This window comes from Schistosoma mansoni, chromosome 3 (assembly GCF_000237925.1).
Source record: "Schistosoma mansoni strain Puerto Rico chromosome 3, complete genome".
NCBI lineage: Eukaryota > Metazoa > Platyhelminthes > Trematoda > Strigeidida > Schistosomatidae > Schistosoma > Schistosoma mansoni.
The window spans coordinates 22,909,876-22,923,985 of record NC_031497.1 but is presented as its reverse complement, the minus strand read 5'-3'; the positions used below and the strand labels follow the sequence as shown (position 1 = coordinate 22,923,985).

The 14,110-nt window shown below is 35.9% G+C and overlaps 1 protein-coding gene across 2 annotated transcripts in view; it reads right to left on the bottom strand.

Moving 5' to 3' along the window:
• Positions 1 to 14,110, bottom strand: part of Smp_136710.1 (putative calcium-transporting atpase sarcoplasmic/endoplasmic reticulum type (calcium pump)) — a gene marked incomplete at both ends in the record, with an annotated part of 44,458 nt that overhangs the window by 8,279 nt on the left and 22,069 nt on the right. For both annotated transcript variants that reach the window (XM_018799688.1, XM_018799689.1), the window contains 5 exons: positions 4,351 to 4,646; positions 7,883 to 8,096; positions 9,084 to 9,419; positions 10,713 to 11,075; positions 13,118 to 13,361. In XM_018799688.1, coding sequence (XP_018651452.1) covers positions 4,351 to 4,646; positions 7,883 to 8,096; positions 9,084 to 9,419; positions 10,713 to 11,075; positions 13,118 to 13,361 — 1,453 coding nt within the window. The remainder of the gene's footprint in view (positions 1 to 4,350; positions 4,647 to 7,882; positions 8,097 to 9,083; positions 9,420 to 10,712; positions 11,076 to 13,117; positions 13,362 to 14,110) is intronic.

The window sequence follows — 14,110 nt, the reverse complement described above, 5'->3', positions numbered from 1 at the left end:
GCTATCAGGACTTAGTGGCCGAGTGGATAACGCGATGGCGTTTGAAGCGAAAGGTATTGGGTTCGAGTCCCAGAGTGAACATCAACTCTGAGACACATGTATATCCAGCTGACGAGTCCCAAATAGGATGAAACGCGCTTCCTGGATTCCACTGCTAGCCACTATCCATCTTTGCTTACAATGCTTGTGAATTTAGGCTATATCGAGGCAATACGCACAGTATGCACATATACCAATTAGAGACTGATCAATTGCAGTCCTAAACGTCAATGGGAAGATTCAAACAAACAATACTAAGTGGATTTAAATCTATTTTCAGTTTATGAACCAGCCTAGTTTTCTAAAGTTAGTATCTCAGAGTACTGATAATCTATGACGCTACTAAGAAGGTATTTGTTTGTACTCAGACTTATCGATAGGTATCGATATATAGTAAATCATCTGATTTTGCTGAAGAAATATTGCCTGGATTTTATGTGTTCTGATACTTGAAATAACTGTGCTATTGAGAATTACAGTGTCGAGTAGTAACTAAACTGTAACTATTAAAATTCTTGTTAGTAAATTTCAATATTAATATATCAATATGTTTCAGAAAGTGATCTATTTGTAAAAATATTATGATGAACATGTATAAACAAACAGCTAGCCCGTGTCTAAAAAAGACAGTGAGCTGTTGGCAAAGGTTCAAAGGACCTCAACTAAGCTGATTCTCAGAATAGCAAAGCTCCCGTATAACGATCAACTAGCTAAACTAAACTAGCCACCATGCATCTCTGCTTACCATGCTTGTGAATTAAGGCTATATCGAGGCAATACGTACAGTATGCACATATACCAATAAGAGACTGACCAGTTGCAGTCCTAACACATCGATGGGACGATTCAAACAAACAAAACTAAGTGAATTTAAACCTATTTTCATTGTCAAATAGAAGAACCAGAGGTGACTTGATCACAGTTTTTAAATTTACATCTGATGTGCTCTTATTCTTCTTGTTTTACAAAAATATAGATTTACGAGGACACTCTAAAAAAGGTTCATAAGCTCAGGACAAACTACTTTTCAGCTGATTATCGACTTTCTTATCGAATCATCAACGAATAGGATTCGTTACTAAAACACTTAATTGAAACTCCACCTGTCGACATATTCAAACATAAGTTAGATCAAATGAAACACCACCATTCCTAGGAGTAACACAGTCCACCAAGCATTTTTTTCCTTTACAAACTGAAACCGAATTAAAAATCCGTCATACCCTTCTTTTAAGTTTTATTAGTTAAATATTCTGAAATTGAAATTTTTATAGTGTTTTGTACAATGTTAAAATATCTACTGACGTATACAATATGTTCAAGAATTATTCAGTTTATTAGAAGGGGGTTTTGTGGAGATTTTAGTAATTTCATATAGTTGAAATCATGAGTCAATTGAAGTTAGACCACCATGGAAAACATGGAAGCACTGGACTCCTCAGCAGTACGAATCCGTGATCACGCCCCATGAGATTCGAGCCTAGCACCTATCAGTCTCGAGCGCGAGTGCATAACCACTAGAGCACTGAGCCAGCTGGCATCCAATGGTGTTAATGTCTAACTTCAAACAATCCACGAAATTGAGCAACCATTCACCAGTTTTTCCATGGTGGTCTAGCTTCAATTGACTAATGATTTCTACTATAAAAAAGTTAGACATCAACACTGTTGGATGCCAGCCGGCTAAGTGATCTGTCGATTAAGTGTTCTGGCGCAAGATTGGTAGGTCTTAGGTTCGAATCTCGTGAGGTGAGATCGTGGATTCGCACTGCTGAGGAGGGCCACAATAGGACAAAACGGCCGTTCAGTCCTTCCAGAGTTTCCGTGGTTTTCTAGCTTCAATTGATTAATGATTTCAACTATGAAAATACTAAAACCTTCACAAAACCCCCTTCTAATAATTTTAATCAGTTTGTTTTATCATTTACCTTGGATTGATGTGTTGAATGAAGATATAAAATGTACTTTTACGTCAATAAAATAATTGAATACATTCCATTTCTTTGAAGATATTTATATTTATATTGTTTATTTAAATGAAAATGTCAATTATTGAAACCATTGAAAGAATTTGATTATCTTTATAAGAGTGATGTAATGAAATCTATGTATTTGTTCGGTTAATTAAAATAAATAAATAAATAAATGGATATAAAATACAAACCTGACCTTCAATAAAATGTCAATCATTTGAATAATTGTGATTACTTCTTTTTCTTTTTCTTCTTCTTCTTCTATGGCTTGATAACAGATCGATGCTAATATAGCAACTATCATACAACCAATTTAAATTATGGTTAATTTTGATTAAGCCCTTTTTTATTAACTTACTTAACAGATATTGTCATTTGGATAATAACAATTTGCATATATATGTTTGTACTGTTATGATCACTAGAGCACATGACAGACTCGAGCTAAAACGTTGATTGTTTAGATATCATTCGATGATTCATTATCCTCCCCTTATATACTTACTTACTTACCTACGCCTGTTACTCCCAATCGAGCATTGGTCGCCGACCAAAATTCTCCAAACCACTCTGTACTGGACCTTCCTTTCTAGTTCTATCCAATTTTTTATTCATTCTTCTCATGTCTGTCTCCATTTATCGGGGTAATGTGTTCTTCGGTCTTCCTCTTTTCCTTTGGCCTTGAGGATTCCATGTGAGGACTTGTCTTGTGACGCAGTTGTGTGACTTCCTCAATGTATGTCCTATCCACTTCCAGCGCTTCTTCTTGATTTCTTTCTCCACTGAAATCTGGTTTGCTCTCTCTCACAGTAGAATGTTGCTGATAACCTCCCCATATATGTATGCACTCAAATCCTATTATTAGCTTTTGCTTTGTCTTGCTGCGCCCTTTATTAATTTGCCTATGTAATTGCTTGAGCTTGCTCTCTGATACTTACTCATGTGCTTATAGATTTGTGGCCTGCGTTATTTGATAATAACCTGTAGTTGCAGCTTCTCTTTGCCTTCGGATTTCATGCACCATTAAGATTTGTATTATAACGGTTATCGAGGTGAAAGATTAACGAAGCATTGCACTACACTAATTTACAGATAATAATGATGTGAATGTAAATTTTAATTATTATCTATGATATTTCGTTTACAAGATGATATTTAATAATATAAAGTTTTGTGATAAATGCTTTTTGATACTGATAGTTGAAAGTTTCATCCTCAAAAGAGCACCGTTCTTCAGTAATGTACACTCAAAACCTTTAGGCTATAAGGTGAGAGCGTTGATTTTAGACTATTAAGTTGAAATTCATAGTCCACTTTTTCAGTTTTGGTTGACTTGTGAAATAGTTTGAAGATTATCAATATCACCAGTGAAACATGTCTGATTTCTCACTTCTTAAAATTAACTTCTAGTGAATAACGTAAGACCAGTACGTGCTGGAAACAGTCTCTGTCATGGTTGTAAATGTTCATTATTGAGGAATTTCAAACTAGAATGAGGTGTTTGCTGAGAGTTCCCAGATGTTTCCTGATTATCTAGCTAGTAATAATTTCTCACAAAATGTATCTTCATATCGGACTAATTTCTAAAAACTTTTTAACTATGCATCAGAACATTATCCTTTCACACGGTGTTTTGATTCATTCTAGTCTTATTTCTTGTTGTTGTTGTGCATAAAAAGGGGAATATTAACGACCAGAAATGAAAAGCGGTAACTGGTGTGTTTCTAAATTCTCTGGCACAACCAGGTCTGTTGTGAGGTATCAACTCACTGAAGACAATGGTGGACGGTTGCTTAAATTCGTAGATTGGTTGAAGTTAGACATTAACACAGTTGGATGCCAACCGGCTCAGTGGTCTATCGGTCAAGCGCTCGCGCGCGAGACTGATTGGTCCTGTGTTCGAATCTCGTGAGGCGAGATCATGGATGGGCACTACTGAGGAGTCCCAAAATAGGACGAGACGGCCGTCCAGTGCTTCCAGATTTTTCATGGTGGTCTAGCTTCAATTGACTCATGATCTAAACTATATGAAATTACTAAAATCTCCACAAAACCCCCGTCTGATTATTTTTAGTGTTAACTTTTTACCCGTGAGCAAAAGGTGTATATAGTTTTAAAGACATTTACATTTATCAGGTCTAAACTAAAAGGATAGATGACTACTGTTTTAACTGAATGAATAGCTTTCATTCAACTTTACAGGACTTAATAACTTTAAGGTTTAATAGTAAATAACGTGAAGTAAACTCAAAGTGTCTAGTTAAAAAAATGTAGAGGCTGCCTTTGTATTTCCTTAAAAAACATAAGAAGAATCGTGGTCATTTCTTATTACACTTACCAATTGATAATAATTCAATTGTGGTCCTTTAGGATAAAGACTAAACCACCAAGCAGCTGCACCAACTGTTGCACATCCAACATAAACACCAATTGCAACATAACGGAAAAATAACCAACCAGAAATTAAAGGATCTTTAATATTTCTTGGTGGACGTTCCATTATATCTAAATCAGGTGGATTAAATCCTAAAGCTGTAGCTGGTAAACCATCAGTGACTAAATTGACCCAAAGTAGTTGTACTGGAATTAATGCTTCAGGTAGACCCAATGCAGCAGTCAAAAAGATACTGACAACTATAATAAAGAAAAAATAATAGTTTCATACATTTTTGATTAAGTGGTTTGAATAATTTTTTCTAGTTAGCGTTTTTTTAGCGAGTTGGTTTTCTACAGGATGGGGTCGCTAACCTCATGCCCAACCCTCTTCCTTTACCCGGACTTGGGACTGGCAGTAGACCCCGGAGGATCTACAGGCGGAGAAGAGGAAGACCAAAGAACACATTTTGCTGAGAAATGGAGACAGACATGAGAAGAATGAACAGAAACTGGATAGAACTAGAAAGAAAGGTCCAGGACAGAGTGGGTTGTAGAATGCTGGTCGGCGGCCTATGCTCGATTGCGAGTAACAGGCGAAAGTAAGTAAGTAAGTAAATAAGTAAGTAAGTAAGTAAGTAAGTAAATAAGTAAATACATTTCTGATTACTGGTGTGATAAATTAAAAAGAAATTTGTTCTAATATTTGGTTATGTTAATAAATTGATCACATGATAGATATACTAACAATACAAACACATCTATAGGAAATCTCTTCTGAATAGAACTGTTGAAAGTATCATATGTTTTAAGAAGTTCCACATAAATAGAGATCAATAAACTATATATTTAATTAGATCAAACGTGAAAAACAGTCACATTTTTCGAGGGAGTGAAATACAGATATCATTGTTCATTGGCATTTATTCACCTGAAAAAGTTACCAAAACATTGAGCTTTATCATTCATTCACTTTATGGATTATATTTCCACATGCACGGGATTCTGATGTGTTATGTAGTTAAACTAATAAAACTGAAAAATACTAGATACATTAATTTTCAGTTTGGGGTTGTGGAGATTGTTGAATTCCATTGAAATCATGAACCCATCAATGTTAGACCACCATTGAAAACCTGGGAGCGCTGAACGTCCGTCTCGTACTAGTATGGGACTCCTCAGCGGTGCGCATCTCCAATCCCGCACGCAGGGTTCGAACCCGAGAAGTTTGATTGAACCACTTTTACTGGTCTGAAAATCCCCTACACAGTATTTCCATACAAAGAATATTTGAACGAACAGTTTTTACCAAGCCCATGAAGTCACTGACAATAATTATGAATCCATATTTACTGCATTACAATGGCCGAAATAAATTATAAACGAATTCGACAATTTTATTTATGTTAAAATGATGAGCTTTTGCGTCTGACATAAAAGCGACTATAGTTTTCACCTTACCCCTTATTTATTTATTTATTTAAACACATAAATATTGGTACAAGCGGGCACCAGATATATATGCGTCACACAAATCTCATTTGATTTGTGTGAGGGCTGTGATACTGTCCAGGTGCCAAAACTGAAACAGGTGGTTTTCTTAGGGGACCACACCCGGAGCCTCTGAACTAAAGGTCTGATCCATAAGGCAGTGGAGCATCGTGAGGAGATGCAGTCCCATGGTAGCCGGTGACCAACAACTGGTTCATACGCCATTCGTTCCTTCAGGAGCCTGGAGCCCATGTGCACCATTGGTTTGGAATCAGGGTTTTTCAATTCCCCTAGGTGGACTCGCTGTGTCCACCAACCCGGTTAAGTCGCCGGACATTCGCTTTTCGTCCTCTCAATTTCGTAAACAACACCCCCGCCACGAGAGTTCAGTGAGTAGGACTACCCTGGCAGAGGCTACATAAGCATGACCATGTGAGAGCATTTCGAGAGGGAGAGCGTACTCTCCTCACTCTCGGCCGCACCAGGGCATTTGAGGGCTCTCTTCCCCTCCTGAAGGTAAGTTTGGGGGTATGACCATCAGTATGTAGAAAAATAGTGATTGGTTTGAATTTTACCGAAATATGTCCTCAATATGTTTAAGTGGACATTTTTCGTCAAATATATAAACATATGACCCTTTGTAAAACAAATTATTTCTGAACAGGATTTGTGGAGATTTTAGTATTTTTCAAAGTTGAAATCATGAGCCAATTAAAGCTAGACCACCATCGAAAACCTAGAGGCACTGGATGGCCGTTTCGTCCTATTATGGGACTCCTCAGCAATGCGCATCCACGACCCCGCTCTCGCGAGATTCGAACCCAGGACCTACCAGTCTCGAGCCAGAGCCCTTAACCGATAGACCACTGAGCCGGTTGGCATCCAACTGTGTTAATGTCTAACTTCAACCGATCCACAAATTATGAGCGACCATTCACCAATTACCTTCAGTGAGTTGTTATCTCACAACAGACGTGGTTGAACTCCAGTGGTCACTGCTTCCCACTAGAACTCCAGAACATGTATCTTGAAGTAAGTCACTAGTGAGCATATGAGCATATGAGACTGGTAGGTCCTGGGTTCGAATCTCGCGAGAGCGGGGTCGTGGATGCGCATTGCTGAGGAGTCCCGTAATAGGACGAAACGGCCGTCAAGCAGTGCTTCCAGGTTTTCGATGGTGGTCTAGCTTCAATTGACTCATGATTTCAACTTTGAAAAATTATTTCTGGTTGTAACCATGTTCGAACTTAAATGTGAACTAGTGATAGCGTGATTACAAGAGCTCATTGTTATTAAAATGGTAATCATTACACAAACTCTTGATGACAGGTTTCAAGAAAACAAAGGGATAAGTGTATAAGGTTGTTCATTAATACAATACTGGGTGTGAATAATAAATTTATATCACAGCTGTTTTAATGTTATTCAAATTTTGCATTGGCTACAGCTTTTAAATAGTTCCAAAATATGTTGTTTGTGAAGTTTGAAACAGTATTTAAGAGAGGGTACGAAAATTCATTTCCTAATTAACTGTTGTCTAAGCCAGATAAGTAACAGTCAATACGGAAAAAACAATTAAGTGAAAATAACTTGAAATGATCCTATACTAAACTACTCTCAACAACAACCTACTTTGGGAGAGAACAAACTAGCTACCAGTTGAAAAGGAAATTAGGAAAATACGTTGGAAGTGGATAGGACATAAATTACGGAAATCATCACGAGGCAAGCCCTAACTTGAAATCATGAAGGGAAACGGATAAGAGGAAGGTCAAAGAACACACTGTGTCGAGACTTAGAAGCAAACATGAAAAGGATGAATAACAACTGGAAAGAAGTAGAAAGAATTATCCAGGACAAAGTTGGATGAAGAATACCGGTGAGCGACTTATACTCCTCCATGAAGAGTAGCAGACGTAACTAAGTAAATGAACTACAGTAAAGAATCATATTACATATTCGAACACTATTAGAAAGTCGACATCATGAAAATAAGATCAACTAACCTTCACCAATATTTGATGAAATTAAATAACGAATAAATTGTTTCATATTATTATAAATAGCACGTCCTTCTTCAACAGCTAATACAATTGAATTGAAATTATCGTCAGCTAATACCATATCAGCTGCTGATTTAGCTACAGCTGTACCACTTCCCATAGCAATTCCAATTTCTGCTTTCTTTAATGCTGGTGCATCATTTACACCATCACCAGTCTATTAAAAAACAATCATTATAGTTAATTAATTTTTGTTTTGTTGTATTAGAAAAAGAAAGTAAATAATGGATGAATAAAGGCATATTATATACAAATATTCGTCAAGATTAGAACGAATAGCTTAACAAAAACTGGGCGCCAAGTATAGAGAAGTCATTATATGTGAAGATTATATTTGAAATAATTTCAGTGATTAAAATTTAAATCATTCCAACGTTTCGTCTAACTAGCTTGTGTGAACTTCTTCAGGGTATTAATCAAAATCATCAAAAGAAAAACATTGATCAGTGGAGTTCAACCGGGTCTATTGTGAGATAATAACTCACTGAAGACAATGGTGAATGGTTGCTCAATTTCGTGGTTCGGCTGAAGTTAGACATTAACACCGTTGGATGCCAACGGTGTAACTAGATTGTGTATATCTATATTCATCTTATTATAAGCTTCATTTTGACCTATGAATTATTATTATACGATTTACTGTAACTAAAGTATATCCAATTTATTGATTATTGTCTCCCACGTTCACAGCCACATTTTGGCTTGAACTTGTACAAATATTATTTTCTATTTGATGATGTGATGCCGTCTGTCTGTCTGTATATAAACCGAGTATGCTTGAAATAAATGATTCGCATAGCAGAAGCTGCAATTGATGTTCTGGACTCAATTGGAAGGGCTATGCGGACAAGGGAACAAAAAGGATGCTGGGCTACTCATAATGGTCGAATGTCATTAATTTGGCACAGTATTAAGATTAGACAAGTCGTATTCCGATTGGTGGATAGATCACAAGATGAAAGCCGGACATAAAATCATAACGAATTGGCAACGGTCCTTCTTTTATAAAGTCATAACACTATCAGTATATATTATTTCTAGATTCTTCAATAACTTAAAGGAAAATTTCATACAGAACTTAAAAGTATGACTGATGTTTGATTTGAAAGTAATTTTATGAAAATAATATACATAATATACTTACCATAGCAGATACTTCACCATCTTCTTGAAGAAATTCTACAATTTTACTTTTATGCATAGGTTCAACACGTGCAAATAATCTTGCTCGTCTACATGCTTCTCTTTGTTCTTCAATTGGTAATGCATCAAATTCACGTCCTGTAAAAGATTTCCCTGTAGTTGGTTCATCTTCACTGAAAATACCAATACGTCGACAAATAGCTTCAGCTGTTGCTTTATTATCACCAGTTATCATAATAACACGTATACCAGATTTACGACATCTTGCGATACTATCAAATACTTCCATACGTGGTGGATCCAACATACCGACAACTCCAACAAATGTTAAATTTTGCTAAATGAAAAAAGGGAATTATGGTACAAAATTGATTCATTCTGAAACCACTATTATATCTTTTTGATCTATATGAAAATGAAGTTTGAACATTAATTCAATGTCTATGTAATCAGGTAGTATAACAAAAATAATTGATGAATAATACAATTGAATAACTATACAGTTGAGATCATGATTCAATTGAAGCTAGAACACCATGGAAAACCTGAAAGCACTGGACGGCTGTTTCGTCCTATTGTGGGACTCCTCAGCGGTGTGCATCCATGATCCCACCTTACGAGATTCGAACCCAGGACCTATCAGTCTCCCTTCTGAATAACTATACATTGATCTATATGTTAAATTTTCAATATCACCTATTGAGTTGAAAGGTTAGAACATTTTTGCTCATAGTGCTTGTGAATTAAGGCTATATCGAGGCAATACGCACAGTATGCACATATGCCAATAAGAGACTAATCAATTGCAGTTCTAAAGATCAGTTGGAAGATTTAAACAAATGATACTAAGGTTAGAACACTATTTCATTTAGAGTATATTGTTCAATGGACTACTATATGAACATTGTATCTAATGATTTGACAACAATGTAGATTTTAGACATCGTGTTATACACTTGAATATGTTACGAGGTAAGAAGTGATGTTATATCTCTTGTATTGAAGTGATTATTTATATGGTTTGATACTTTGGAAGATTATGTAGGGCCAATGAAATGTCACCGAACCCTAGCCAAATCATCCGGCAGTTGGGTCACTAAATATCGAACAGATCATCTATCCCCGTCAAGATCAAGGACAATCAACGCGCATCATTTAATCATACTCCATGGACTGGCCCATGCAACAGTGGTTCTACTTCCGCTTGTATCTACTTTAACTAACATATCTCCCTTTAATAACGTCCTTTGTGTTGTACAGTCATCAGAGCATCCATGGTCCCTTGATACGTCGATGGGGCAATCCACGTATGGTGCTGGTCGCGAGGTGTGACTTCGAAGTTAGCTTGTTCGTTACACTGTTCCCATCTAACTCGAGTAGGCCTCCAATAGATCATCAACGTTGATCGTCTACAATTAGTTACCCCCATTCTCTAGATTGTTCGGTATGGATATCTCGTAACTCATCCAAAAATTGATAGACTAAGAAAAAATTTAGTTAATCCTGTTGACTTCATTTAAACACCAAGTTCAAATTAATAGCTGTTAACCAATTATCTTTAACTGAACAGCTTCATCATAACATATTGTACGCAGTTTGTTTCGTCTCACCCTAAAATCATATAACTTACTTCATATTTAACAAATTTAGTCGAATCTTCTAAATCCATTTGTGCTTTGTTTACTGGTGCATCACATGTTGCTAAAGCTAAACATCTTAGCGTATCACGACCAGTTCCATAAGATGCTACATGTTTCACTATTTCAGCTTTTAATGGAGGTGTCATAGGTACTTTTTTATTGCCTATACGTACAAATGTACATCGATCCAATACACCTTCAGGAGCACCTTTAACAAACATCCTAGGCCCTGTCTCTCCAGAACCAGCAGTATTTGGGACTTTGGATGCGAAGGCTGGTTTAACTTGTAAGTAAACGGACATTGATTTACGATCACGTGAAAATTCTAAAGTGAACTCTTTGTTCCACATGGCCTGAAATTGTTTAAAACATCAAAATAGATATATAATAAATATTATAAATAAATAAACTATTTACATGAATAATTGTAAAATACATTTGAAAACTTGAAGAGTAGTCTCATGCATTTTGGGAATAGTTAAAGGTTTCTAGTTTTTCAAGTTCGAGATTGACTATCTCGTAAGTGAATAGGTAATCAGAACTCAATAGTTTGTAATGAAAATAGGATATGTTTATATATTCAAGTTCGAACAAGTCATTCAATGAACAGTTGAAATGACAAAATCACATTTATTTCACATTATTTATGGAATCTAGTTAAACTGTATTATGTTTAGTATATATAATGAGAATTTCAAATTATATTTCAATAAAACCTTACTGTTATATAGTTGAGACCATGAGTCAATTAAAGTTAGACCACCATGAAAAACCTGGAAGCACTGCATGACGGCCGTTTCGTCTTATTGTGGTACTCCTCAGCAGTGCGCATCCATGATCCCGCCTCATGAGATTCGAACCCAGGACCAATCAGTCTCGCTCGCGAGCACCTAACCTCTAGACCAGTGAACATCAACGCACTGCTGAGGAGTCCCACAATAGGACAAAACGGCCGTCCAGTGTTTCCAGGTTTTTCATGTTGGTCTAGCTTCAACTGATTCATGATCTCAACTATTGAAATTACTATAATACCCACAAAAACCCCTTCTGATATTGTCAATTACTAATTACATGTATTGTAAAACAATGTTTTTTACTAATGAATGACATTTAGTTTTAGTTTTCTTTTAAATGTCACTAAACAACTACTTTACTTATAATAGTAATAATCTGGTAATCATAAGTACCTAGTACTTAGTTCATATTGTTTTGTCAAATTGGTTTACCAATGATTTATTATTCACATTATGCTATTAATGAAGGATTTCAACAAAGTCCATTAATGATGTTCATCTTAAAGAGATGAAATTCTATACAATGTGATGATATTATATGTGAAAATTATATAAATGAAATAATCTCAGTGATTGAAATTTAAATAATTCCTACGTTTCGTCCAACTAACTTGTCTGAACTTCTTCAGGGTAATAGCCAAACTCAAATAGTTTCGTAATTGGGTTGGTGAGTAAGAAGACAATAACTCCTTGATAATGTTGAATACAGATCATGCTATATTATGAATTGACTGAAACAAAAAGTCCAACCCATTACAACCAAACTAACATCACAGTTGATCCAAAAATGAGTTAGGTCAGTATAAGACTATGTGATAGCCACTGTTTCTAGATGAATTTCATCTTTCATACTAACACCAGTGCACACAACTACTCAGATACATGAAATTTTAGATGAATTTAAACGGATGACCACGAACTGTAAGTTCAAACATAAGCCCCTCATAGTCTTTGGGAAGTACTTTGGATTTAAATGGTACAAAATAGACCCCATACTAAAGTAACAGTAACTGCTGATTGGTTAAATGATATTTTATTAGCCTGAATGAATTGAATATACATCTGTTTGAATGTCAATCTCATCACAATGAAGTTTAAGCAAAAGAAAGCTGTTTTGAAAAGAATTGTCTCCAAACAAACAGTTACCAATAATTGAAAGCGTGAGTCAATTGAAGCTAGACCACCATGGAAAACCTGAAAGCACTGGTCTGTTGTGAGATATCAACTCACTGAAGACAATTGGTGAACGGTTGCTCAACTTCGTGGATCAGTTGAAGTTAGACATTAACACCGTTGGATGCCAGCCGGCTCAGTGGTCTATCGGTTAAGTGCTCTGGCTCGAGACTGTTAGGTTCTGGGTTCGAATCTCGCGAGTGTGGGATCTCTGATGCACACTACTGAGGAGTCCCATAATAGGACGAAACGGCCATCCAGTGCTTCTAGGTTTTCCATGGTGATCTAGCTTCAATTGACTCACGCTTTCAACTATGAAAATACTAAATCTCCACAAAACCCCTCTTGATAGTTACCAATAAATAAAATACAGTTCATTAACACCGTCAAAAAACAAACAACCACCAAAATCTTCGATTAGAATATACCTGAATTTGATGATTACAAACCATACTTAAATCTTTCTTAGATAATCCAGATTTTGAAGTTTTATAAACATTCATTTTTTCAACTAAACAACATAATGCAGTTTCTGTTGCTTCACCAACTTTTTCATAAACATGTTTAGTTTCATTATAATCAATAGCTGAATCATTACACATAGCACAGATATTTGCAACTTCAACAAGTCCATCATATTCACCAGATTCAACTTTTTGACCATTTAAAAATCTATATGAATAGAAAATTAATGATAAGGTATATAATCATTAAAAAGTAATTTTATGATTATAGAGACATTACTTACAAGGCATGTAACTGTTACTAAGGCAAAGACTTTAAAAGATCTAAATAAATTCTCTGGCAAAAAGTATTAGTTAACTTCATGTATTCTTTTTTAGTATTCTTGGAATTTGACTTAGGACCTTCATATCCCGAATCAACAGCCTACGCTTTAGACCATTGAGCCGATATCCAATGGTTTAACACAGAATTTTACGACAGCCCAACCATGTTCTATTTTCTTCAATGAGTAATTGCTTTAACATAGTTAAATTCTACTGATCCCGGCTTACTTTTTAAACTCTAACCGTTATCATACAGTCATTATATTGATAACAAAGTTTAAAGCAAAGCTATAATCTGTTGACATATGTAAAAGAGAAATATTACAACAGATAAATAATATTCATTCAGTATTGTTTGTTTGAATCGTCCCATCGATGTGTTTAGGACTGCAACTGGTCAGTCTCTAATTGGCATATGTGCATACTGTGCGTATTGCCTCAATATAGCTTTAATTCACAAGCATGGTAAGCAGAGATGGATAGTGGCTAGCAGTGGAATCCAGGACGCACGTTTCGTCCTATTTGAGACTCGTCAGCTGGATGTACCTGCATCTCAGAGTTGATGTTCACTCTGGGACTCAAACCCAGTACCCTCGCTCCAAACGCCATCGCGTTATCCACTCGGCCACTGAG